Below are 26265 nucleotides of genomic sequence, written 5' to 3'. Positions count from 1 at the left end.
ATGTGGAACTTATGTGGATTCTCTTGAAGTTGTTGATTTAAGAGAAATTTTAGTTTTGCTCTCTTTAATTTTATTTTTTAAATAAAAACCAAATGTTTAACCTCTTTTTCAAGAAATTTATTATTACTATGACATTATTATACAATTAATTTATAAATGCAAACATAAATGCACATTTTATCTCATGATTTATGATTTTTTGTTGTTGTTATGTTGTTATGTTATGTTGATAAAACAAATTTTTTTAAGCGATAAGAGCACGATCTAATCGGCAATGAAAGCCGATTGCCAAAAAGAGAATTTTAACAAGCGAGAGAGGAATGCAGCAAGAATATCAACAAGTGGCAGAATATTTGGTAGTGCAAACAAAAGTAAATATTTAAATTAAAATAGACTCCGGTTTTCACGAATCGTAGCCACCTCCACCACCCGAGTAACCTCCATATGAGCAACCTCCACATGAGTATCCTCCATATGAGTACAGATGCATTATCGCTAACACAATCTGTATCGCAATCAAAGGGATTTGTGGACTCTTGTTCAACTATAATTGTTAAAGGTACATCATTTCCATCATTTCCTGGTGTATCATTACGCCTATTGGTGATTCGAAGCCATTTACAGATTTTCTGGATTTTGTAGGAAAATACTTAAGAGATTCGTCTTTCTTTGTTTTTCCCAAACATTTCATGAAGAGCATAATAATAAGCGAGATAAATATATAAACTGTCAAATAAAGTTCATTGTTAGTTATAAAAAAATCATGAACTCGTACAAACTGAAGTACTCACGACATAACAATCCGTTTATAACTCTGATTTTTGAATTGAATTTACCAAAATGGATTCTAAAAATATGTAAGACAAGCATGCCGAAAGTCGCAAAGAACCAATACCAAATGCCTTCTCGATGGCGTCTATTAAAGCGTATAAACATACACGAGTTGATAGCCATATTCAAAGCGTACACTACAAACCAAAACCAAAGTCTTCTGTCTGGAAGATAAAGATATGAACTCTAGACGTTGCAAAACATAGTCACAACAATACAAAAACTAACCATCGCTCCCTGTGACCAAGTCTGTGCACACGAAAACAAAGTACTGAAGCGAATATGTAAAATTTATATGTGCAATAACAGCACCACAAGCTAAGTATAACATTTAAAAACAGTTATTATTTTTTACGTATAGGAATCAACACGTGTTGTTAGAGGTGGATCAGTTAAAACTAAAACTAAAACTAAAATTTTTTACTACGTGAGAGAGTTTCATAGAGTGGAACCTAGTGTAGAATGTGAGTTTATGTTCAATACATATGCATATATTCACGGTGTTCAACACCGACGGCTGATTGCTCTGCAATAAACGAAATGAAAAATAAGGTTTTTGTATACGGTAAATGCGATAAGTCTGCATTGAAAAATAAATTAATATAAATGTCGAGCAACTAATGGTATTTATTAAATATATTAATATTATTATATTAACATTATAAAAGATTAATTTTATGTCAACTTAATCTTAACCGCCAGATACATCGCACTGACAGTCATTAAATTGTTAATCATTGACAGCATTCATCATTATCATTATTGAGTGAGATATTCAGAATCATTACAGTTTCCATATCAGTCCTTATCTTAGCCAGGTGAGTTGGTCAATAATTCACCAACTGCAAAATTCAATTGGGCAATTGAGCTCTCCCATTTGCACTCAAGCTCGCATATTGTTGATGTTGATGATAACTTTGAGTACCGCCCGAAGTTGTAGTTCGTGATGTAGCAATGACAACAACCAAAACTATTAGGTAAACTGTGGAGTATAATATATATTAAATGATCCGTGGCTAAGCTATGTAAGTGTGTAGTACTTACCGATAAATATATAAATCAATAACTTGATCTTTTAAAGAATGTTTCCTAAAAAAATGGTCCCGATGATCACCGAACCAAATGCGATTGAAAAATATATCCATTCTCTAATTCCAGATCGGTCATTTTGACCATACTTCTAAGAATCCCTATATTAAATACAATGTTTGTTGCTGGTTAAAACTATAATCCAAAGTAATGGCAGCTCAAAAAAAAAAAGATTTGAAGCTAATAGCTTACAAATATCTAATTTTGATCATATCTTACCACCAATTATCCAAATTCTCACAACAATGTGATTCGCAAGCAACACACTGATGTTGGCAACAGAAATTCCCAAGCATTTCATGTTGAATTCGATTTTAGAGCACTAATGCTGTTAGAGTTGATGCTCAACAGAGACTGCCGAACGCAAAGCCGAGCACCATGAACAGACCCCAATAGAGAGGAATATTTACAAAGTGAAAGTTAAGAGAATCGCAAAATAAAAATCGTCTTACTTAACTCAGCATTAAAGAGTAAATACTCTTTATTCGGAGATCTTGAAAGAGCTTTTGTTATTATTTGTTATCAGCGGATATTTGTTATATTGATATAGTATCAGATTCAAAATATACCATAGACGGCATAATATACCAGATTGTCGGCCAAAGCAACTATAACCCCTAGTAAGGAGGCGTTTTTGTCCACGCAAAAGTATTTCTTTAATAACTTCCACAATTTTTATCAGATCGCAACCAAATTACAGAATTTACAACTACTATTGTTATTATTGTATACACCAAAATTCGCAGCTCTAGCTTTAATACTACGCTTGTTATTCGATATTTTTAATTTGCGGGGGCGAAAGGGGGAGTGGCAAAATTTGAAACAAACTTGATCGGCGTGCAAATACAACAAATTCTGTCGAAAAAATTAGAGCTCCATCTCTTATAGTCTCTGAGATCCAGTGTTTCATACGGACGGCCGGACAGACACACAGACACACAGACGGACATGTCTAGATCGTCTCGGCTGTTGACGCTGATCAAGAATATATATATTTTATAGGGTCGAATATGCCTCCTTCTACCTGTTACATAGATTTTCTGCTGACACAAAGTTATAATACCCTTCTACCCTATCGGTAGCGGGCTTAAAAATGAATTCCATTTTTTTTTTAAGAGCTTCGGAACTATTTTTGTTATTGGCATTCTGAACATCTTGTATTTAAATATTTACACAAATAGTAAATTTTATTTCTTGAGTTGCTTTATTGAAATGTTGAAAATAAGTGGTAATTGTAAAGATGATTTCATTATTTTTATTAGCTTTAAGAGTCATTGATTTGAGTCTCAAATGTCACATTCTGTTTTCTTTGAAGATTCCTTTGAAGGAAACCCATTATAATAGTTGAAATAAAGAGGAAAGCTGTTAAGAAATAAAATAGAATGTAATAACAATTAGGGCAAAACTTTTAAATTATTACTCACGTATAAAAAAGAAACTAATTGCGTGTATTATTCCATGAAGTATTCTATAATAAATAGCCAAGATAAGAAGCGAAGCAAGAACTATTGAAAAAGCGATCCATAGTTTGACTCCGAGAGGATCGTTCTTGATTATGCGTGCCAAGACAAACATGTTAAGAAATAAACTAGAGCTGTTACCCAGAAGAACTAAAGATGCAATAGAAACTGAAAGATAATTATAAAATTACACATATTAAAATAAATTCTTATTTAAAGTTAAATATAATTAATTCCATTTATTTATCTTCTTACAATTATTTTTCATATTCCAAACATTTGCTCCGTCAATGCAGAGCTCGATAAATAGAAAATGCGTGTACAGAACACTGATGATGGTAATTGCGATTCCACTAGATTTAAGGCACCCCATAATGAGATTATATTCAAAAACTCAATTTGAAAAATTTTGAATGCAAGTGTTTTGAACGATTGCTTAAAATAAACTGCCACTCGAATCGCCGAGCATCGCTAACAAACCTTAAAATCGACATATAATCGCATTGTGGAACTTAACTGAAACGTGAATTATGATTAAGAGAATCTTTCTTATCTTAAGAGAGCTTTGTCATTATAGGGGTTGTCCATATATTACGTAATCACTTAGGGGTGGGGGTGGGGTCAAGGATATGATTATGTTTGATTACATGCGGAGAGAGGGGTCTTGCTCAATGATTACGTAATCATTTTATAAAAATGTTGTTGCTAAAAGTATTTATTCAAAAATTGGTTTCGCGCCGATTACTCCGTCAATAAGTACCGAATGCAACTCTATAATTAAGTCGATATGCATATTCTATTATTTACTTCCAGTAATAAATAATATTAAGGATTGGCTGGAATCTCCTTTTGAAAATATAGATTAAAAGAACAAATTTGAATATTTTTCTTTTTTTGTGATTACGTAATCATTGTGGGGGGGAGGGTGTTCATTAAATGATAACTTTTGATTACCAGGGGGGGAGGGGGTCAAAATCGCAGAAAACGTGATTACGTAATATATGGACAGCCTCATATCAGTCTTTATCTTAGCCAAGTGAATTGGTCAATAGTTCACCAACTGCAAAGTTCAATTCGGCAATTGAACTCTCCCATTTGCACTCAAGCTCGCATATTGTTGATGTTGATAACTTTCAGTACCGCCCGAAGTTGTCGTTCGTTTTGTAGCATTGGATTGAGTGAATGGGCCCGATGATCACCAAACCAAATGCGATTAAAAACTATATCCATTCTCTAATTCCAGATCGGTCATTTTGATCAGAAGAATTTTTATATTAAAGAATCTTTATATTAAATACAATGTTGCTGGATAAAACTGTAATCCAAAGTAATGGCAGCTGAAAAAAAATAAGATTTGAAGCTAATAGTTTACAAATATCTAATTTAGATCATATCTTACCACCAATTATCCAAATTCTCACAACAATCTGATTCGCAAGCAACACACTGATGTTGGCAACAGAAATTCCCAAAAGCCTTCAAGCATTTCATGTTGAATTCGATTTTAACAAAACTGTTTTATAGAGCACTAATGCTGTTAGAGTTCATGCTCAACATAGACTGCCGAACGCAAGGCCGAGCACCATGAACATAACCCAATAGAGAGGAATATTTACAAAGTGAAAGTTAAGAGAATCGCAAAATAAAAATCGTCTTACTTAACTCATCATTAAAGAGTAAGTATTCTTTATTCTGAGATCTTGAAAGAGCTTTTGTTATTATTTGTTATCAGCATTTGTTATTGGCATTCTGAGCATCTTGTATTTAAATATTTGCACAAATAGTCAATTTTATTTCTTGAGTTGCTTTATTGAAATGTTGAAAATAAGTTGTAATTGTAAAGTAATATCATAATTTTCATTAGCTTTAAGAGTCATCGATTTGAGTCTCAAATGTCACATTCTGTTTTCTTTGAAGATTCCTTTGAAGGAAACCCATTATAATAGTTGAAATAAAGAGGTAAACTGTTAAAAAATTAAATAGAATGTAATAACAATTAGGGCGAAACATTTTAATTATTACTCACCTATAAAAAAGAAACTAATTGTGTATATTATTCCCGAAAGTATTCTATAATAAATAGCCAAGATAAGAAGCGAAGCAAGAGCTCCGTAGTTTGACTCCGAAAGGATCGTTCTTGATTATGCGTGCCAAGACAAACATGTTAAGAATTAAACTAAAGCTGTTACCCAGAAGTACTATAGATGTAACAGAAACTGAAAGATAATTATAAAATTATACATATAAAAAAAAATTCTATTTAAAGTTAAATATAATTCCATTTAGTTATCTTCTTACGATTATTTGTCAGATTCCAAAGATTTGTCCTCTCAATGCAGAATTCGATAAATAGAAAATGCGTGAAGAGAACACTGATTATGGTAATTGCGATTCCACTAGCTTTAAGGCACCCCATAATCAGATTATATTCAAAAACTTAATTTGGAATATTTGGAATGCAAATATTTTGAACGATTGCTTAAAATAAACTGCCGCTCGCATCGCCGAAGCTTCAAAGCGACATATGTATAATCGAAATGTGGAACTTAACTGAAACGTGAATTGCGATTGAGAGAAGATTTTCTTATCTTAAGAGAGATGTGTCATTATAAATCAAAATATTTGTATGTAAATCGCGAGCATCTCAGACTCCCACGCAATGCTGTCTTGAAGAGTGAGAGAAGCAAAGACCAAATACTTTCAAATAAAATAAAATTGGACAATGTAACATACGTTAAGGTTGCCTTTACTTAAAACATTAATTATATGTACTTAAATGAATTCATTTTTAGATATTTTATCGACACAAATGGAAATCTCTCCAATTCATTAAGCGTTGATAAACTAACTTTGCATTAGTATTATTTTATATATTTTTTTGTTTATAGCTTGAGAAACTTTCAATGAAAAGTAATTTACGTGCATTTGGGTTGATAATGCTCTTGACATGCATCTCTGATCTCTACTTCTCTATGTGGCCTGATAACGCGTTGTATTGTCATGTTTCAGCTTTAGGAATTTTATAAATTACAGCAAGGGAATCAAAATTGGTGGAAAATATTTAAGCATGATATGAAAATGTAAAACCACAGAAACCAACAACAGTTGGCAGCTTCGAGTGTATGTGTGTGTGTGTGTCTGTTTGGGTGTGTGTGAGAAAACTTTAGTTGAGTTCACTTTAGTTAACTGTGAAAGCAGCATGAACGGTCCTAGTTGATTGCTACGCATGGGCTTGCCAGTGTGTTGCATGGAGGGCGGCGTGTGGCACAAACCAATGAACCACATAATGTGGTATACCAACCCACATACACAGATACATATACTACATATTTACAGACACACAAGCGGTTCCAGCAAACGTTTAAGTAAGCGTGTAAATTATTTGAATTATTTATGAGCGACGACAACCGCAGGCAAAACATGCAAAAAGCTTAAAGCCATTTGAATGCACAACTCGCCATGTGCAACCAAAATTTCACGAGCAAAAGTATCTTTGAATGTATCCTCCTTTCCCCGTCCACCATCATCAACAGTGTCATCCCTTTGGCACATTTGGAAACCCCAATTCCCGACACAAGCGACCAACTAAACATGCAGAATACTTAGGACTACAGCGACAAAATCAAAATCTCTCACATTTAGCAAAACACACACAAAATGAAAATGTTGGAGAGATTCCAGCAGCTACTGCTACTACTAGTGGATGGCTATCCACTGTTGCTGCCGTGCGCTGTGGCAGCATTTAAATCCCTCGACGGCGCTTAAACAACGTCAAGTTCGGCCATTTGCTCAACAACGTCATGCCAGCTGATAAATGCGACGCAATTCGGACTGAAGAGCTCAAACTTTTGGTCAGCTGACTTTAAGTGGTAATTCCCAGGCGCAAAATTTATTAATAGGCCTAATCCCAGGCGTCACGACAACGAGAACGACAACAAGCTGAGCGAAACCAAAAGTAAATACAGCATCGCAAATTTAAGCTTCGTCAAGGAAATTGATCAAGGAATCAGACAGCATTCATACAAAATATGATTTTTGAAGTAATCAAATAGCGATATGAACTTCGGCTGCTGTTCTTAAATTTCACAATTAAATTTATTCACTCGCTGCTGCTGCTGCTGAGAAAGGAGAAAGAGACATCAACGCGATGGCGGTTTATGGCACAAGTTGACTTTGCTATTTTAAAGATACAGTTTGCCGTACGTGTGTATCTTTTAGATTGCCGCCGCTGGCTGCTGTTTTTTCGTAGGCAAATGTGCTCACATCACGCATACGACCCCTCGACTTATGGCCACAAAATCTATCGCATGACGGGGGGAAAAGAGCAAGACGAATCCTGGCTGAAGCAGGCTGCTTGCCAATTGCACGCACTTTTGTCGTTCAATTTACTTGGTATTGCCACAGCCTCAGTCAGTGGCAATAGCAATGGTAATGGAAATGGCTGTGGAAATGCGAATGGGAATGGAAATGGAAATGGCAATGGCAATGGCATTTTTGTGCTCCTAAGTGGCTCGGCGACTTGTCTAAGCCCTGGCAAGTGGCAAGTTGCGACAAGTGTGTTGATATTGCACGTGTGTTTGTTTGTAGGTTTGCAATAATTTGGTCTATTTGTTGCCAGGCATCGAGTTTATTGAATTTGGCATTTGCATGTTATACGAGTTGAGCATGTGGAGCGACACACAGCAAACAGAAGCCAGCTGAGTCGAGTCGAGCCTGCCCAACTCAAGACTCGATTGTGACTGTGTGTTCATTTTTTTTTTTTTTGGTTTTGTCTATGTCGCTGCTGGAAGCTATTCAATTATCTGGTAGTAAATTTGGCAAATGAAGTTGTTTATTGCGCACGATGTTATGCCAATTGAATTAGCTGCCTAAAATCCAGCAACCCACGCAAGCACGCAACGCAACCACTCGACCATCCACCCAGCAACCCACCTGCAGTGCGTTTGCGTTTGTTGCTCGATGCTGTAAGGATCTTAGGCATCGTCAGGTGTGCGTTGGGCGCAATTTAATTTCACAGCCAATTAAAAATGTTACACAGTGCGTATGATGAATTTGTTGCTGGCTGCCAACAGCTGCGGCTTTTGTGCCTCACGTGCGCCACTTGGCAACTTGGCAGCTTAATTGGCCATCCCCCATTCCACATCTGCCATTGCCATTGCCCCTCTTCAGGTATTTTTGACTGAAAGCTGAATTTGAATACCCGTGTCGACAGCTCACTTCAATTTGATTTATGCTCGGACCAACAAAACAACTACAACAACAGCAACAACAATGACATTGGCAATAAACAAAAGGGAAAGAAACGAAGCAAAAACAAAACCAAAAAAAAATAACACGAAACAAAACAAAATGAAGGCTCAGCAAAGTGCAAAAGCAAATTAATTATGCACATTAACTTTTGTCGCTTAATGCGCGTTGCAAGTTCGACGCTCGGAGGTGATCAGAATAAGCCAAAAGCTGTGGCTGAGGCTGACCCAAAAGCCGTGTCCCCTTGTCCGTGAGCCTTAAGTGAGCCAAGGACTTTTTGAAAAATGGTCGACGCCACCGTAGAAGCCGCTTAATTAGTGCGTAATTTGTAAGTCTGCGCGCAGCGAGCAGGAAACAAACAACAACAACAGCAACAGCGCAAAAAATCACAAAAGTTTTCCCAGAGACCGAAAATTCAACAATGAGAGGTAAATATTAATTACGAAAATGGCAAATTTCTGGCAGTGAGTGAGAGACGGCACGAAGGGACATTAGCAGGATAATGGCGCGGGACGAGATGCGTCCAGCAACTAACTATTCAGTATATATACGTATATATTTTATATAAATATATAATCACAAGTCTTAGTCATATCAACGTCAACTAAATTCTTAAACCCAGAAAAAATTCCCTTTCAAATGAGCAGCAGCAGCAGCTGCTGTTGATGCTGCTTCTGTTCAGCGTCCTTTCTCATGGTTGTTGTTGTTGTTGTCCTTGTTGTTGCTGTGCATACAAATTTGTTTATTTTTAATTTCTGACACCGCTTTGAAGGCATTTTTACATTTTTCTTATGCTTGATTGAGGTGCCCGAACCGCAGTATTTTCATTATATTTTCTTTCGTTTGTTTAGGCTCTGGGCTTTGGTCAGAACTTCAACTGCTTCGTGTCCTTCGTTTTCTGCTGCGTTCCTCTGCGTCGATGGCCAGTTGCGACCATCATTGTGGATGTCACAGGTGTCAATTAGTGTATCCAATTTGCCATGCATTGACCGCAGCTGCTGGCCCACACTCGATGCGGCGTGGCAAGCTTTAAACATTGTGGCGCCCCAAACACACACACGAAGAGCGCGAAGAGTGCGCTTAACTTTCATGAAACTTGCATAGTTTCGGTCTACATGCTGCACATTTTACAGGCCACCCACCAAAAAGTTGAATTATGCGACGCGATAGTTCGTGCAGCATCTCTGGAGGCGCCTCGCAATTTAAAAACTTAAATGACGCCCTCTTTAAGGTCCAGCGTGTTGAATGCAATGAAATTATTTCTGCGCAGTGCCCCTCGCTATTGAAATGTTAATTAATGCCATGCCGGCAACCACAGCGGCTAAGGACTCAGGTTACCTATGGTCAGCATACTCTGGTTATGCAACAGAAGTTGCATCAGCAGCAGCAGCAGTTGTTTCTACCACAGCCCATGCTGTTTCCCCAGTGGCATCAACTAGGAATAATTAAAATGCTGCAAACTCAACTTTAAATATTTCATGAGCTACTTGAATGCAGAGCTCTTATCTCTATTTGTATTGCGGAGTATCTAGCTGGTCGAGTTTGATTTATTTCTTAAATGCTGCAGTTAACCGCGTGTTTTCAGGGCAGGTGCCAAAGAGGTTGGGACTTTAACAAGCGGCTCGTTAACGGCTACCGCGCAATTACACTCGAAACGCTTTAAATTTTAAGTGCTCGGGCCGAGTATGTGCAGGCTGCAGGTTGCAGGTTGCAGACTGCCGGCAGCCGGCTGCCGACTGGGGTAGGGGCACCTGTTGGCTGCCAGCGTTGTTGCTTGCCACATGCATGCACACACACATACACATATGTATATGTGTGTTATGCTTATACATATATATATTCGCATGCACATTGGCTGCCATTGTGGGGCTAATTGCGCACAGAATGCGAAGGCTTGCGGTGCTTGGAGCTTGAAGTTCACTCGAGCTGCATTGTTGATTGTTAGTGCAAGTTCAATGTAAAAGAATTATGTACAACAACATGTAAATAATGTGCTTAAAGTATTTTCAATAGACTGCTTTTGATTTGCTAACTCAACATCGCATTATATAAACTCTCCACAAGGTCTAGGCTTAATTGTGTTTGAGTCGCTGTTCGCCGGAGGCACAAAACAAATCAAAATTGCCTCGGCATGTTATCTTAATTTTTTAGCTCAGAACTGTATTCGAAATATTTTTCTCTCTTTATGTTTTTTCTTTTTCTCTCACTCTTTAAGATAAGCTACACTCAAACAACGATCGATTGGTCTCTGGCCGAACTTTCTTATCAGTTAGCGTCACAATGTTTATTTATTTTTTCTGGGAAACGCTTTATATCGCTTTGTTTATTTTATTGTTATTTAAATGATTCATATGGAGCAGTTGGTTTAGTCTCTCACACTTAATTTGTCGGAAGTACGATAATAGTTTCGATTGGATACACAAATAAATTCTTTGTATTTGCGAACAATTAATCTTAAACGTCTTTAATTAAATTCCTCTGTCTGTAAGAGTCATTTCTATATGCGAAACGAGTCAGAATGAAAAAACAGAGAGCTGGGTTGTTTCGATGTGGGAATGAGATTCCATTTTGACCTATTCTGCAAACGTTTTTTTTTTTTTTTGTTTGTTTATTTAAGAATCGAATAATCTTAACTGCCTGCGTGTTTACTCAATCCCGATGCGGGTTCCAGCTTAGGATAAAATAATAATTGTGGCCGCTAGCGCCAATGGAAGTCGTTTCCGGCTCTTCAGTTTGTTTTTCCTTAGAGCTTCCTTTGGCTGCCTCTGCCGCTTACTCTGCCTCAGCTCCGCGTTTTCTCGCATATTTGAGCACTGCACTGCAAGTTTTGCTGTGTAATTTTAATTTTCGAACGTCAACGCTTTGCCCGAGGCAAGCAGCAGCTCTACGATAGCCAAGGGGACACTGGATGAAAGCGGCAGATCGTTATTGCAAGTCGGTTTCGGACTTGGGATTGGGTTTGTGGGGACTCGGGCTTTTTTGGTTGGGTTGGCGCTCAAGGACTGTGATGGACTGTACGCAATGCCCCCCGGCCGACAGCCATTTATTGCTCATATTTCATGTTTGCCACATTTTTGCCATTTTCCCCATTTTTGCCATTTTCCCCATTTTCGTATTTTCGCATTTTCGCGTTGCAAATGAAAATGAAATTTTTAATAAAAATGATTCGTGTTGTTTTCATTACTGCTGATGTGTGTTATTCTCATGCTTATCGGACGCAGGACACGAGAGGACATACTCGAATTGCCAATTTAGACTCCTTTGAACGGCAGCTGACCAGAACAACCAAAAATTGGCAAACGCAGCTTAATGGGAGGAAGAAAGGAGAAGCTTACGTCAACATGCATCACTGTTTAATAACAATGTGTTCATGGCAGGTGTTCACATCCCTCAAACACTTCCTTTTGTTATATCAGCAGCTGCAGTCGATTTCAGAATCTGTGCAAGTTGCATGCACCAATTATATTGCAATATCAAATATAAGCAGCTCTAGAAACTTCACTTCTTATGCAGCTTTTCTTAACTAGATTTAACCAAAAATTTACTGTTGGTGAAGTTATATTTAAATATACTTACTCACAGTCAAATTTTTTCACACGAGAAAGTAGGAATTCCGAAGATCAAAGTAAGAGTTGCTAAGACTTGTGAGTCTCTCAAAATTCCCATAGCATTCATAATGCTTTAATTTGAATTTAACTTAATTTGTCTATCTGTAATTTGTCAGGTACATACTATGGAAATATTCCCATACCTATTAGATGTGTAAAAAGCATATTTAACAACATTTCACCACAACAATTCCAGAGAAACTGATAAGATAATTGACAGTTTGCGACTATTAAATAATTTATTTCAAGATTTTAATGTTTTGGTAATGCAAGTAGCTTATACATTCCAGATGTATGTAACAAATCAACAAAATATGAAATTTATTCATTTACTGACACAAGAAATTTATGTAAATCGGATTCATAGGGCGGAGGTTTTAGTTTCACTTCTTCAAACTGTGGAGTTCCATGAGTGAGCTCCACGTACTCTTTATATATTATGTTCATCAAGTATAGCACAGCAGCTGTAATTGGCAATGTTACAGAGATAATTATCGAATATTAAATTCACATATGATGTTTACTCACCAACAGCTAGAGAAGGTGCTACAGTGGCCCAGTACAACTCAAATCTATAATAATAACCATTATAGGCTACATAATCAATAGTGATGTAAATTAGCGCGGTACAGAAAAAAGAAGAAATAACCAGCCAAAAGAGCAGTATCTTAGGCTTATGATCCGAATAAGCCTTTCGAATTCCGAAAATCATAATTATAGTTGCAAAAACTTGTAGTGCTCGTGATAATCCAAGAAAAACTGACTGAGCTATTGCAAAATAGACATACTATAGTAGGTAAGGTTTGTAAAGCGCAATTTAGTATTTGCTTACAGCGATTTGATAACAGACATGTGGACAGACTCAAGCCCATCACAACGAGTCCAATTAATTTTCGGACATTTTGCTTGTTCAACGACATTTCACCACAACGATTTAACACCAACTGAAGGTGTTGCGTTCGGTTTGGTGTCGCTGTTGTTTCTATTCAACAACAATTGATAACAAAAAAGATAGGAGAGCTTGTATGCACGAAATAAAGAGACAGAAAGAGAGATGGGGAAATGACGAAATGGCGAAATGCAAAAGTCGTTGAAGAAAAATTTGTGAAATAAAAATATTGATCGATTACAATCTTTTTACTACATAGTTATATTTTAATGCTAATACTCGATCGAAAAGCTTTTTAAGATTGAAGTGTGTATAATAAAATTTAAATATTGATCGATTACTAACATTTTTATACATAGTACATTATATTTGCATGATAAACCTCAATTTAGTTGCTTCAAATTTAATGTGTATGTTTAATAAATTAGCATGTACATTTTCAATTTTACAATTCAATGAAAATGGGTTTCTTTTTTCTCCGAAATGAAGCAAATGTAATTTTATTTCGAAGAATTTGTTCACAATTAAATAAAGCGGAATACAAATTTTCTATGTTGATAGAGTAATGTAAAAATTGATCGATTACTAACACTTTAATGTGCATGTTAAACCTTCATTTCAAAGCTTTAAAGTTTAATGTGCGCATTTAAAAAAGTAGCATGCAACTTTTCTATTTCACAATTCAATGAAAATTGGTGCCTTTCTATTCTGAATTGAAGCGGATGCAAAGTTATTTCGAGTTAAATATTCCAAGAATTTGGTCGAAATTCAATTTAAACGTTTGATGAGATAACAAAATTGTTCAAGGTCTGATCATATTTGGGTGGTTGATTGACTTTAACGGGTTCATCTGCACCTAGAGTGAGCTCAACATACTCTTCATAAATTTTGTTCATCATGTATGCTACACCAGCTGCAATTGAATATTTGTAGGAATTGTTTTCAAGGCATTAATTCACACACTTACCAGCAGCCAAAAGAGGCGCTACAGTACCAATATACCATTCAGTTCTATAATATCTATAATTATAGTTGGTTATGTAGTCAAGACAAACGTAAATCAGAATGGTACAGAATATCGACGATGCGGCCAACCAGAAGAGCAGCATCTTGGGCATATGAGCCGGATGAGCCTTAAGAATTCCATATATCATAATTGCAGTGGCAAAAATTTGTAATGGTCGCAAAACATCAAGATATTCTCTCTGATCTATTTCAAAATAATTAAAAATTAAAAGACAGTTTTATGAAATGTATCCTTCCTTACTACGATACGATAATAGACATGTGGACAGGCTCAAGCCCATCACGATGAGTCCAATAATAATATTAATAGTTTTCTTGCTAAACGACATTTCACTGCAACGATTTCAGAGTAACTGAAAGCGCATATTTTAGTTTTATACATCTTATGTACAAAGTATTTTTATAAATCGCAGGTCTTTGCGACTGTTAAATACACTACTACTCAAATATTTATCTATTCTAAAATCTATAATAATATTTTTATTGACACTTTTAATGCAACGCTTCAAATGTTGAACTTTTAAGTGAATAAAAGATTTTAATGATTATGTTATCTTATTCGACTTGTCATATGCCCGAGGAAAGTGAGTGAGAGATTGCGTGCTTGGCTGTGCTAATCTCAATGTGCAATCTCTTTGTTATTTGAAAACACAACATCAATTAATAATTATTTACATTCTGCTTTGCGCTCAAACAACATTTTATAGAACACATTTTCCAACAATATTTAATTATTTTGCTCAATTAAAAAAAAATCAATTTTTATTGTACTGGATTCCACTGTAAAGGTCAAGTACTTTGGCAAATTAAAATATAATTTATACATGCTACAGAGTTCATTGCGATTTGGCATTTAAAAACCAATGTAAGCAAACCGAATTTACGCAGTTTGTTTATTGCAAAGAAATGATTGCGTTAAAAATAGAAAAGAAAACAAAACCAAACAACAATTCGAATAATTATATAAACAATTCTTGAAATAAACAATTTGTGTAATTAAGTGTTTATCATACTTAGGTGAATTTTCCGATAGAGATGAAAATTCAGATTGCTCTCTGGTTATATTCGCATTCTCTCTCTCAGCTCGTTAGCTAGAACACTACGATTTGCCCCTATAGAAACGAAATTCATTTATCCCCCCAATATTGATATTGGGTCTTTCTACTCTTGTGAAGGTAGTTCAAAAAATGCAATGAATCAAGCCAAGATTCCATTTGCATTCGGCTTTCAGTCAATTTTACGCACAAAGTACTCAACACACTCTTGAATACGACATTGTCCCTTGGCTTATGCAACAGTTTCTGTTGCTTGCAACGTCAGCATCAGAAGCATCGACAACATCATCGATTGCGCTCCCTATGGGGATCAGCAATCAGCATGCAGTTGCATGTGGCAGTTAGGGCACAACGATAGAGGGAAGTACTTCTGCAGCAGAGAGAGGGGGACGAAGATGATGATGCCGGAGGGCGCAAGAGCATATTATATGGCACATTTGCTCATCAAGATGCAACAACTTCTCGTAATTGAATGTCATATGAGTGACACAATGTCAGTTTGCTGCCCAACCTGATGTTGGCATTCCTCTGCATCCCTAACTCCTTCCTCCCTCACTCGCTGGCTGCTCCCCTTCTAGTTCTAGCTGCCATGTCGACTTAGTCACGTGTGAAATTAATTTGTAATGACTATGAGCATGTGCATGTGCAGCATCGAGCAGAATCATTTGCATTTGCCGATGCCGATGCCAACGCCTTATGCAAAATAAAAGATGAAATTGAAAGCTGTTCTGTCCATCCAACCGATGTCCGATGTCTTATCCCAAATGCCAATCAAGTTGGCCAGCTTTGAGTCATGCTTGCATTGACTACTCAAACTTTGGATTTCAATTGGATGTTGAGCGCCGATAAGTTTTCATTTCGTGGTGACTAAAGGCATATAGTATACTCCATATACTCCATCCTTCAATCAACCTAACTTGCCTTTGTTTTACCACATTTTCTATCCCGCTTTTTCACTCTCTCTCTCTCTTTCTCTTTCTCTTTCTCTCACTCTCCCTCTCCCTCTCCCTCTCCCTCTCCCTCTCCCTCTCCCTCTCTGACTTTGTCGCTGCTGTGGTCTTTGCGAAGCCCGGGAGCGTGTTTTGAAACTTTAGCGAACTTAATTTTGTAAATTGTTCACAAATTTGGGAAATTGCAATTACTTCGTGATTTTGGAAAGTGGCGAAAAGTTTTGAACGGCAAATGCGATTTGAAGGTGCATTGAAACTGTAACGAAGTTAAATTGGAATTGCATTAAAAGTGCGCCTCAACTCGACTGCAGTTCATTTCCGTCTTTGACTTTGCCGCACAGAGAGCCTATAGCAAAAAGTTTTCGCTGCCAAAATCGAAAACGAAAACCAAATCTAAGTTGAACTTTCAACTCAACTCAACCTCAACTTCAAAGCAAGCAAAGCCAAGCGATGTCAATGAAATCCAAAGCGCGAATGGCAACAGGTTAAATTGGCGCAATCTGTGCACCGCATGCTGAGGCAACAATCAAACTACTGAGAGCCAATGGCCAACTGAGAAACAGCAGGAACAGCTGGAGTTGGAGCAGCTGCTTTGTCAAGGACACGACAAGAAGGATGGAAGATGGTAGGACAGCAAGACAGCAGAGAGCGACAGAGAACACCAGGAAGGCAGCCATCCGAATCCGAGTCGGGTGACACAAATTGCTGCAAACACCTTGGCAGGCTGAGCACTGGCAGCGCAAAAAATTGGAACTGAGTAGACAACTTAAAGCGCAAAAGGCAAAAAACAGAATGATGTAGGCGGAGAGAAGTGGACGAGAAGGAGGAGGAACAGAAGGAAGACTGGGGTTGGCCACGTTGCATGTCTACTTAAAAGTTTTTCAAAGCACTGCTTATGGCACGTGCTGTCAGTAGTACTAGGGCCGTGGCATATTGGGAATGTGAAGGGGGGAGATAGGAAAGAGAATGTAGTCGGGTACTAGGAATAGAGGGCACACAGGAAAGAGGAATGGGAGGAGGAGGAGGTGCTGTGAAGCAAGCAAAGCGTATTAAAATACAAAGCAGCATCATTAAATGTTAAAAGTTGCCTTTGGGCAAAATGGCAGCACGGAAAGCAGGTAAAAATAATAAAGAAAAACTACAAGTGCCTGGACTGGCAGAAAAAACCACTTAAAACAACTACAACCAGACAACGAACGAGAGCAACATCAACGGGAACGGCAACGGCAACGACAACGAAGCGCAAGGACAATGCAATGAATGCAGAGCAAGGCGCACGGCCAGGAAATTATGCAAGCATCAAGTGCATTGCTCAGGTGAGTTAAAATTCCCCAAAGCATACAAAAGCAAAAATGCATTTGCAAGCTGTTAATAATTATAATTGAAAATGCGCAGCAACAATAACCAGCAACAGCAGAAGCAGCAGCAGTACTTACAAAGACAATGAGCGAAAAAGGCAAGCTGCAGACACATGGGGATAATACTATAAGTGTGTGTATGCATATTGCGTATACGCCGTGTGTGTGTGTGAATGTGTGCAATGCCTCACAGATATGGCCAACGGCATTGGCATTGTCTTTACACTTGCAACTCGGTTCGGTTAATGCAACCACAAAGCAAACTGCAATCAGCAATCAGCTGGAAATCACACAAGTAACAGCCAAGCAACCAAAAAGCATTTTTGGCTGCATGCCAACTGAAGGTGCCACACCAATCCAGCCACATAGGAAGAGAGGGATTGAGATGGGTAGGGAATAGAAGCCATTGTCTTGACCAAGGACTGCTCTAGTTTCAGTTTCAGTTCCAGTTGCACTTTCGGATATAGGTAATGAAGGTAGCTCAGCTGGATGCGAATAATTTGTTGGTTTGACGGATACGCAATGCGTCGCTTGGTTGCATGTGGCATGTGCCAAGTGGCAGAGTCAGATCAACTGCTGAGAGATACGATTCGGCTAAGTTCGCAACGCCTTTTGTTCTCGCTAACTGCCGCCACCAGCAAATCCAACATCAACCACATCGCATTGCCAACACTTCTCCCTCCAGGACTCCGGAAGAACCTTGGAGTTGGCTGACAATAAAACCCGCGCAGTGGCAAGTGGATTTACGCTGAACACAGACGGCAGCATCATAAAATTTGTATGTAGATGAAAGCCATGGACAGTCCATAGACCAAGGCGAAAACCGAGACGCAGACGAAGACAGAGACACAGATGCAGAGTCAGGTGTTGGACTCTCACGACTCGACTCTCGACTGCACTGCATTGAAATGTAATAAAATGAAACTCAAGCTGTAACAGAAGTCCAACTGAAGCTGTCTTTAATTCAACAACGAAATTAACTCAATGTTGGTAAAATGACTATTTGATAAAGAACTTCATATATATTGCAAATTACATTTATTTAATATGAATATTTAACAGAGTATTCGTTCGTTGGCTTGTTGAAAGAGATGAGCTCTGTATTAAATCGCGTTTATCGCTTAGATTTTCATATTTTCCTTGAGGCTGTGGGAGGAGCGGGGCTAATTTGAATTCAATGCAGCTGCTTAATATTAAAAGGCACTAAAAAGGCAACGAACCAAAAATTGTTTCACTTTGCCGGCGCCCTGAGACTGTGTGTATCATAAATTGGAAAATAAAATTTTTCATTTCGAATCGTTTGTAATTATGTTGACGCTGCTTTATGACTGATACGCACACCCACCACATTGATCTATATGTATATTTGAAAGTGTGTGTGTGTAACATTTTATAGCAAATTAAATTTTATTAGCGCACAATGTGCCTTGACATAGCCACCCCCCCGCTCCTTCTCTCCTTTTTGGCTGGATTACGTGTGGCAGCTCAAGTAGTACTTTACTATATAGGGAAAGGTTGGAAAGGTACACAACTTTAGCTATTGTTTGGCAGGGTTGCGGGTTGCGGGTTGCGCGCTGCGGGTTATGGATGCGGCAGGTGAGCTGTTGGTGCTCAGCGTGCTGTCGTTTCGAGTAGTTGTCATTGTCATTGTCCTTATCAACGGCGACAACAAAAAAGTTTTTGCAAAACATCTTACAAGTGCCAGGACATGCGTACCTTCCACATTCAACTCTACGCCAGGTTAAGCATCTATGCGTGTATATCTCCATTTCTCGCTCTCTTTCTCCCTGTGTGTGTTGAATGTGTAACCTTTTTGCTGCTGGTGCTGTCAATGCTATTTGCTGCTACTGCTGCCGGCATTATGATGAGTTTTGCTTTTGCCAGACTAAGGCTAAACTCGTAAATACCTTCATTATCGTTAAATCATGCTGAGAGCTGAACTCGTACTCCACTGAACTGACTCGAGTTGAGGTTGTGCCTTTGTCCCGCCTTTGCGCCTTTGCCTTGCCTTGCCTTGCCTTTTATTTGCCCTTTATTTTCATTCATTTTTTTTGCTGTTCAGGCTGTAGAAGGACTGTTGTCTCTTCGGCTTTGTGCCCGGCTCATGTGGACTTTTAAATAGATTTAAATGCGCATTTAAATGAAATAAATGAGCAGCATTTCAAGACCCACTCCGCTCTCTGTTTCCATTCTGTTCTAATCCATTCTGTTTCAATCCTCACATCTCTCACAACTGTGAATGGCAGCTGATATTTTAACCACATGGCCATGTTGGGCCTCTTTGTGCTTACATTTCTTTTGCAGCCAGCCTGCAATGGACTCATTTATCAGACAGACAGCTGTGAGGCACCTCCCCAATGTGCCTTGGGTGCCATTTATTCTTTTTCTCATCCCCTAACCGCACACCTTAGATGCATGACAAGACTGTTGAGGCAGTTTGCTAATGGCAAAACTTTTACTTCATTCTAACATTCATGCCTAATAAACTAGCAAATTAATAAACAATCGAGGAAATGAAGCAACAAATCAAAATACAAATAAAAAGTAAGCTTAAAGCTAAACGAAAGCGCTGCCGAAAGACAAACAATACACAAAAGTTTTGGTTTCCTTTTTTGCTGCTAACTTTGTAGCCAAACAAAAGTGAACCAAAAGACTATGCAATTCACTTGACAGCACTGTCAAGACTTTTGCTATAATCTTAAAACTAAAACAAAAATATTTTAAACTACTAAGATATGCGAGAACGATCTTTTAATCAATTTAATTTTTAATAAACAAGAAACGAATTTAAATTCAAAGCAAACAATTTACCATGACAGTTTGCGCTTTAAATAATGAAAATGTGAATTAAACTAGAAATATTGAGCAGCCAATTAGTTCAGAATTTGATATAGAACATTTAAAGCTAAATTTACATTATACGTACTTTGCAGGCATTTTTAATACCATTAATTTATAGGCAGACCTAATTTGAATAACTGTGAAACTTGTCTCTAAACTTTTTGGCAGTTAGTTATAAAAATACTGCTGCCATTAAGACTAATCATCATCATTTTTGAAGAAAGTATTTAGTTACCTGAATGAAATGTTGTTCTCATTTGTCTTTTCTGTTCACGTCTTCACATGCAAACTTTAAATGGACTGGCTTTGCTTTCGAGCCCTGAGTTTGGTTTATTTATGGGCATTCTCTCTAAGCAAAAAAAAAAAAAATACAACAACAATTTGAACATCATAAAAATGCAATTAGATGAAATTTATGATGATTTTGGCGGGATGTTAATTACAAATATTCATAAATTACGCATGCCAGTGACGACAGAGTGCTACCAAAAATTTGTATAATGCCTTATAGGAATCACACACAGACACACTTAATGCAGTCTTCATGTGGTTGTGTGTGTGTGAGGAGAAAACAAATTTTAATTAAAAAGTCAATTCGTTGAAAAGTTGCGATCAACTTTCGCTGCCTGCTTGAAATGGGAAACTTGAAAAAGTTTCGCCTTTAAGGTTATTTGCATGTACATCCTGCACCTGTTTATATGGCAGGCTGGCAGTCTAGATAGGCGAACGATTTAAGAACTCTCTGCCTCTCTCGCTAAATGTAAAAATAATTGCCACTAAAACCCGAAAAACAAAAGTTTTCTATGCACAACTAGCAAAACTTCAGCTATCAAATGAACATGAATGCACAATGTGCCACACACACACACAAACACATTCTCTCTCTCTTTATTTCTTTCTCTCTCTATGTATGCTTCACTGTGCATGCGTTAGTATGTGTGTCTGATTTAGTTATGCATTCATTTTGCTTTATGAACTTTTCATAGCTTTGGCGTCAACGAAAAAGCCAAAGTGTGTGACCAATTGGATTTCTAATGAATGCAACTTTTGCCTCTCTGGTCAAATGGGTTGCCAAAAAGTTAATATGCTCCAGGCAGGCACAGAATGCCCATGCATTTTAGATTGACTCAGGAATTTCAACAAAGCAAAAGGGTATCAAACAGAAGAGCGCAATACAAACAAGAAGCAAAAGCCGCAAACACAATACTCGACCATAAGATAATAAACTATTTTCAAAACTTCAGTGCTTGCATAAGTTTAAAATTTTAAATGTGCTATACATATTTTACAGCAAATTTAAATTCACAAATATATATAAAAGTAAATTAGAGTAAATGGTGTAGAATAACAGGAGTATCTCTCCAAATTAAATAACATTGCAAACAGATGTTATTCTTACTCAATTATAATACCCTATTGTACACTTAGATACTCCGTGATACCCAGGAGTCAATGCTCTCAGTTTATAGAAGGCACCACAAACTTTAAAAAAATGAATGTACGAGGAATCAGCATTTGCCATTGATAGACACCTGCAAAATGATTGCGTGTGCTTCCCAGAACGCTGCTCTCCGAGCCGATAAGATACTGGAAAAATGAGATAGAGAGCAAACCAATCGAGTATACACAGCTAATGGCAATATTTCGCCACACCTCGAAAAGCAATTCACCAAATTAGTCGTGTTTCTGTTACCGAATCGAGATGTTGTTAAACAAGACATACAGGCATTGTGCAGCTGCAGTAATTGTCATGGGATTGGCAATTGCCACCTACGCCTATGATACTTATGGTTAGAAAAATAACCATTTGCTTATAGTTTCAAAATACTAACTAATTGTATACAATTTTTTAAAGAATTGCGGATGTTCTTGCATGTGGTACGCGGATTGCAGTTGGTGGCGACAGCTGTTCTGCTCTTTGCAATTTTTAAGAAGGAACAGCTTCATAAGGATAAACTTATCCTCTTCTGGCTAGGCATTACGACATTCTTCGAAATGTCCATAGCGATTTGCAGTTTTAAATTTATTGATAGCGACTTTGTTTCCTACACCTTCGGATACTTTATTGGCTCACTATTTGCCCTTTTGGCATTCTGGCTAGCAATGGGTAAGTTGAAAATAGATGTCTCTAATCAGGATATCGTAATGAAAATTATAAATTTATTGCAGCTATTGTGGGCTACGCGATGTACACAATTTACTTGGAATATGTTGAGTTGATCCAAGTCAATGGAGCAGGACTAAGTCTTCCTCCGGTTGCTAATCAGATTAGTCCGATCTATGAGACAAAGGAAACTCCGCCACCATATATTCCAACCTCTGAGAATCTGTCGGTATCGATTCAGAGTTAAGTGAAACGATTATCTTGTAAAGTGCACATAAAAAGTGTAAATAAATATTGTTGCGAACAAAGCACAAGAACAAAGAAAGAATTACTACACACTTCAAATATTAAGTATAAGCTAAAGCTTTTTTATTGAGATTATTATCATGCATATACGACGAAAAAAGAATAAAATACTTTCGAAATTGATAAGATAACTGAGAAATTAGTAATATAAACATCTAGATTATATTGACCAATAAAGAGCTTACAGACAATGCTCACAAATTCAATAGTTATTGATTTCCCTTATCGAAATGTTGCCAAACAAACAAAAATTACTGATCGCGTTAGGATATCCATTTCGATTTTCTGTTGAGAGTAAGCGACATTTGATTTCATTCTCATGTTAATACTAAATTAAATTATTGAGTAGATAAGATGAAGTCCGTGTATAATATCTGAGTATTGCAGATGACGACATTCGGAGTATGTTTCGATGCATTTCATACAGATATTCTATAACTTTTTTAACCGGCCACCATAGAAGTTTTGCTTTTCGGACATTGTATGCAGTTTATTTTTTTTTTAGTCAATGATAAAAATATACATCTTTTGAGATACCCCAACAATATATTCCAACGTCAGTAAATATAACGGTGTCAAAGCATAGCTTTGCAAAAGTAGGACGAGAGATTAGGTATACTGCTTTTGCAAATTCGGAAAGACACAACTGTTTAAAAATCCAAAAGCCACATATATACATATCAATATAGAACATGGTGTTGTGATCTGACGTCATAGGCAATCAAATATAAAAGCTCTGATCAGCAAGAAGTGTGAGTTTGATGGCAAACACAAATAAATCGATAAGATATTCGAACTGAGTGTTCGCATCGAACTCATGCACAACAAATCTAACGCTGATACACTTTCGATTTACTTTAATCATACCGTGTTCGATTCAACACTTGAGTGCTAGCAAACATGTTTTGAGCGTTCTAGATCTCATCAATATGAGTAGTAATTTGTGTTGTACGATTCTTCAGTTCTGTTCTGTTCCTTAGCTAGCAATGTGGCTGAGTAATCGCAATGCGCAGATTGCCATTGGGCTAATGGTCTATGGCCTAGCCATCATTACCCATACTCTACCCTTTCCTTGTAAGTATACTTAAGATATTAAACTTTGTTCAACCTCTGATCAGTCTGAATTAATAGGGAATGAGGGTCTGGAGACAATGCGTGATCTGCAATTTGTGGCTACCTTAAGTCTACTCTTTGGAATTTTGAAGGCCCATCCAAAGCATCGAGTTAAGCTTATGCTTGGCTGGTTGGTAATAACAGTGTTCTGCTTTCTCTCAATGCTCAATACTGGAGTCATGATCATATGTCCACGTGTAGACAGAGGACCTGTCTCATTTATCTGGATTCTGATATCTTGGAGCCTTGCAGGTTAGCTGCTCTTAGCTCTTTAAACGTGTTGTGAAGCACTTATAACTTTTACTTTATATTTGCCGCAGGTGTGGTGGCTCATTTGTGGATTATTATGTACAACGAATATGTAGAATTGACCATCGGAGCCGAACAGCCAGTCGAAGAAGTCCACCCAAAGGCTCAAGAGGCACTTAGGAAGCCATCGCTTTATCCCAATACAGAGAATCTGACGATTTCGGTTCATGGAAAGCCAGTCGAAGAAGTCGACCCAAAGACTCAAGAGGATATTAAGAAGCCGTCTCCTTATCCCAATACAGAGAATCTCACGATTTTGGTTCATGGAAAGAGGATGGAAATATAGTTTTCGAATTTACAATCACTCATTAAACTAACTAGCTTCAAGCTAACCATTTTAAGTCCGTGTACTAACAATTTGACCCAGAGAGAGTGTGCAATATTGAAATTTGTGACTAAAGAGTGACGCATGCAACGAAAGCCCGACAAAGTTGCACACGAGACTGCAGACAGCTTGTTGCACCAATTGATTTCAGAATGCTTCAAAAGAGTTGACGGTAAAGTAAAAAGCAGGGGAGAGAGGAGAACGAAATGCGCAATGATTAAGCGAAATTGTTAGTCAAAGTTGAACTGCTAATTAGAGAGGAAACTACTTGTGGCAATGTGGCATCAACAACGCATTCGCCTTATGTGATAATTTTAATTAAAAAAAAGCAAGATAAATCGTTAGTTTCCATATGCTGCCTGTCACTTGACGCTGAAAAGTTGCCCCGAACTTGGTATACTTTTGAACTGCTCCAATTTGCATTTGCCACTTGTTACTTGCAACTTGCCACTCGCCGCATGCCGCTTACCGCTTGCCTTTTCTCAATTGGCTTTGCCTGGTGCAGCGTTTAATTAGCTGAAACCAGAAGCAAAGGCCTGAAGCCAAATCATGGAATTTATGTACTTAAATTAAATGTTGTTTAAATGTGACAAGAAAATTGTACAAATTACCAAAAGTCCGAGGCCAAATCTGATTTGTAGTCCAAAATTTTTTTTCTCATTGGCACGGAAAACCCAACTTTTCTAACAAAACTGAAAAAGAAACCCGAAAAAACAATTGTCAATTATTCCTGTGATTACAGTGAGAAAAAAATTTGAATTTTCGAGCCAGTGAAATTAATTCCGTTTATTTTATTTATTAACAACTAAATATTATACAACATCCCCAATCTATTTAATTTAATGCACTCAATCTGTGCTTATGAAAAATTTATTTTTATTTAAAGAATATCCAAATTTGAAAGCAATTCTGTATTCAAGAATAAAATGAGCGAGAAGTAAACATAAACAATGGAAGACCACTCAAATCTCTCTCAATTTGAATTCTTTTGCATGTGCACAAAATTTGTAAACAGAATTATATAAATTTGTTTAGTATTTTTTGGTGTTCTCTTGTCTTTACTCTCTTGTCAGTGAGTGAGTAAGTGAGAGAGAGAGCTTTATTTATCTGACTAATAATCAGCCATTGGATCGATATTTGCTTTTAATATTGTCGAATGATACGGCGTCATTTTGACCACAGGCTCTGTGGGAATATGTCAAATCATTGATTCGAAATAATGCTTGGTATTTGCGGGGCATTTGGGCACGTATTTATATGGCTAAGCGATGCATAAAAATTGTATTAAAGTGGCATTAAAATCATGGCTGATGCGATGACACTTGCAAGAACAACTCGAAATCGACACAGTAAAATGCCCATTAAAATAATAAGCAGACCCCAAATGGTCCCTCGACTGACTCCGTTGGCCAGCTAATGGCAATGATCACAATATGTGTGTTCGTCCCTCTGGATGTTTAAATATGAGCAGCACGTGCCGCAGTCCCAACAATGGACTCAACTCGAGCATTTCGTGACCCAACCAATGACAATGAAATCAAAGACATCGGAAGCGGCATTCAATAGTACTTATGCAAATAATTTCGATGCTCTATGAATCGTGTTTAGTGGTCAGTAGTCACCTCACAAATGAGCACTTGCTCTTAAAGCCTGCTCTCTTAATGGAAGGACTCGCTTTGAGGGTGGCTAATAAAGTGACACGGCAGCTTAGTGCTCAATGATTAGCTGAAGCGACAATCAATTCATTAGCTGTC

At 37.5% G+C, this 26265-nt stretch overlaps 5 protein-coding genes and 1 long non-coding RNA gene across 8 annotated transcripts; 2 read left to right on the top strand and 4 right to left on the bottom strand.

The window, feature by feature from the left end:
* Positions 1 to 3124: 3124 nt before the first annotated feature.
* On the bottom strand, positions 3125 to 4063 carry LOC132793281 (uncharacterized). Its single transcript, XM_060803050.1, has 3 exons — positions 3636 to 4063; positions 3345 to 3548; positions 3125 to 3282 (listed from the first exon to the last, which is right to left on the bottom strand). Exons 1-3 carry the CDS (start codon positions 3751 to 3753, stop codon positions 3185 to 3187), a joined length of 420 nt encoding a protein of 139 aa, XP_060659033.1. The 5' UTR covers positions 3754 to 4063; the 3' UTR covers positions 3125 to 3184.
* Positions 4064 to 5190: 1127 nt separating this feature from the next.
* On the bottom strand, positions 5191 to 20635 carry LOC132793661 (uncharacterized). Of its 2 annotated transcripts, none has more exons than XR_009633141.1 (3): positions 20590 to 20635; positions 5407 to 5596; positions 5191 to 5344 (listed from the first exon to the last, which is right to left on the bottom strand). It is a non-coding gene; the product is annotated as an uncharacterized LOC132793661 (long non-coding RNA). The 2 variants fall into 2 exon arrangements; XR_009633140.1 differs by lacking the exon at positions 20590 to 20635 and adding an exon at positions 5679 to 5845.
* On the bottom strand, positions 12461 to 13191 carry LOC132790077 (uncharacterized). The gene is made up of 3 exons (XM_060798510.1): positions 13068 to 13191; positions 12764 to 13003; positions 12461 to 12699 (listed from the first exon to the last, which is right to left on the bottom strand). The coding sequence occupies exons 1-3, from the start codon at positions 13153 to 13155 to the stop codon at positions 12557 to 12559; spliced, it is 471 nt and encodes a 156-aa protein (XP_060654493.1). The 5' UTR covers positions 13156 to 13191; the 3' UTR covers positions 12461 to 12556.
* Positions 13591 to 14492, bottom strand: LOC132790076 (uncharacterized). 2 transcript variants are annotated; one of them, XM_060798508.1, is made up of 3 exons: positions 14392 to 14492; positions 14092 to 14334; positions 13591 to 14037 (listed from the first exon to the last, which is right to left on the bottom strand). In XM_060798508.1, the coding sequence occupies exons 1-3, from the start codon at positions 14477 to 14479 to the stop codon at positions 13898 to 13900; spliced, it is 471 nt and encodes a 156-aa protein (XP_060654491.1). In that variant the 5' UTR covers positions 14480 to 14492; the 3' UTR covers positions 13591 to 13897. The 2 variants fall into 2 exon arrangements, with proteins under 2 accessions (XP_060654491.1, XP_060654492.1); XM_060798509.1 differs by having other exon boundaries at positions 14395 to 14492.
* A 1384-nt stretch (positions 20636 to 22019) lies between the features above and the next one.
* Positions 22020 to 22965, top strand: LOC132790376 (uncharacterized). The gene is made up of 3 exons (XM_060798873.1): positions 22020 to 22144; positions 22210 to 22461; positions 22524 to 22965. Exons 1-3 carry the CDS (start codon positions 22057 to 22059, stop codon positions 22703 to 22705), a joined length of 522 nt encoding a protein of 173 aa, XP_060654856.1. The 5' UTR covers positions 22020 to 22056; the 3' UTR covers positions 22706 to 22965.
* Positions 22966 to 23719: 754 nt separating this feature from the next.
* LOC132789976 (uncharacterized) lies at positions 23720 to 24717 on the top strand. Its single transcript, XM_060798354.1, has 3 exons — positions 23720 to 23838; positions 23896 to 24129; positions 24198 to 24717. Exons 1-3 carry the CDS (start codon positions 23751 to 23753, stop codon positions 24470 to 24472), a joined length of 597 nt encoding a protein of 198 aa, XP_060654337.1. The 5' UTR covers positions 23720 to 23750; the 3' UTR covers positions 24473 to 24717.
* The last annotated feature ends 1548 nt before the right edge of the window (positions 24718 to 26265 follow it).

The sequence above is a fragment of the Drosophila nasuta genome, chromosome 3, assembly GCF_023558535.2.
Source record: "Drosophila nasuta strain 15112-1781.00 chromosome 3, ASM2355853v1, whole genome shotgun sequence".
NCBI lineage: Eukaryota > Metazoa > Arthropoda > Insecta > Diptera > Drosophilidae > Drosophila > Drosophila nasuta.
This window is presented reverse-complemented; position numbering and strand designations above follow the sequence as displayed.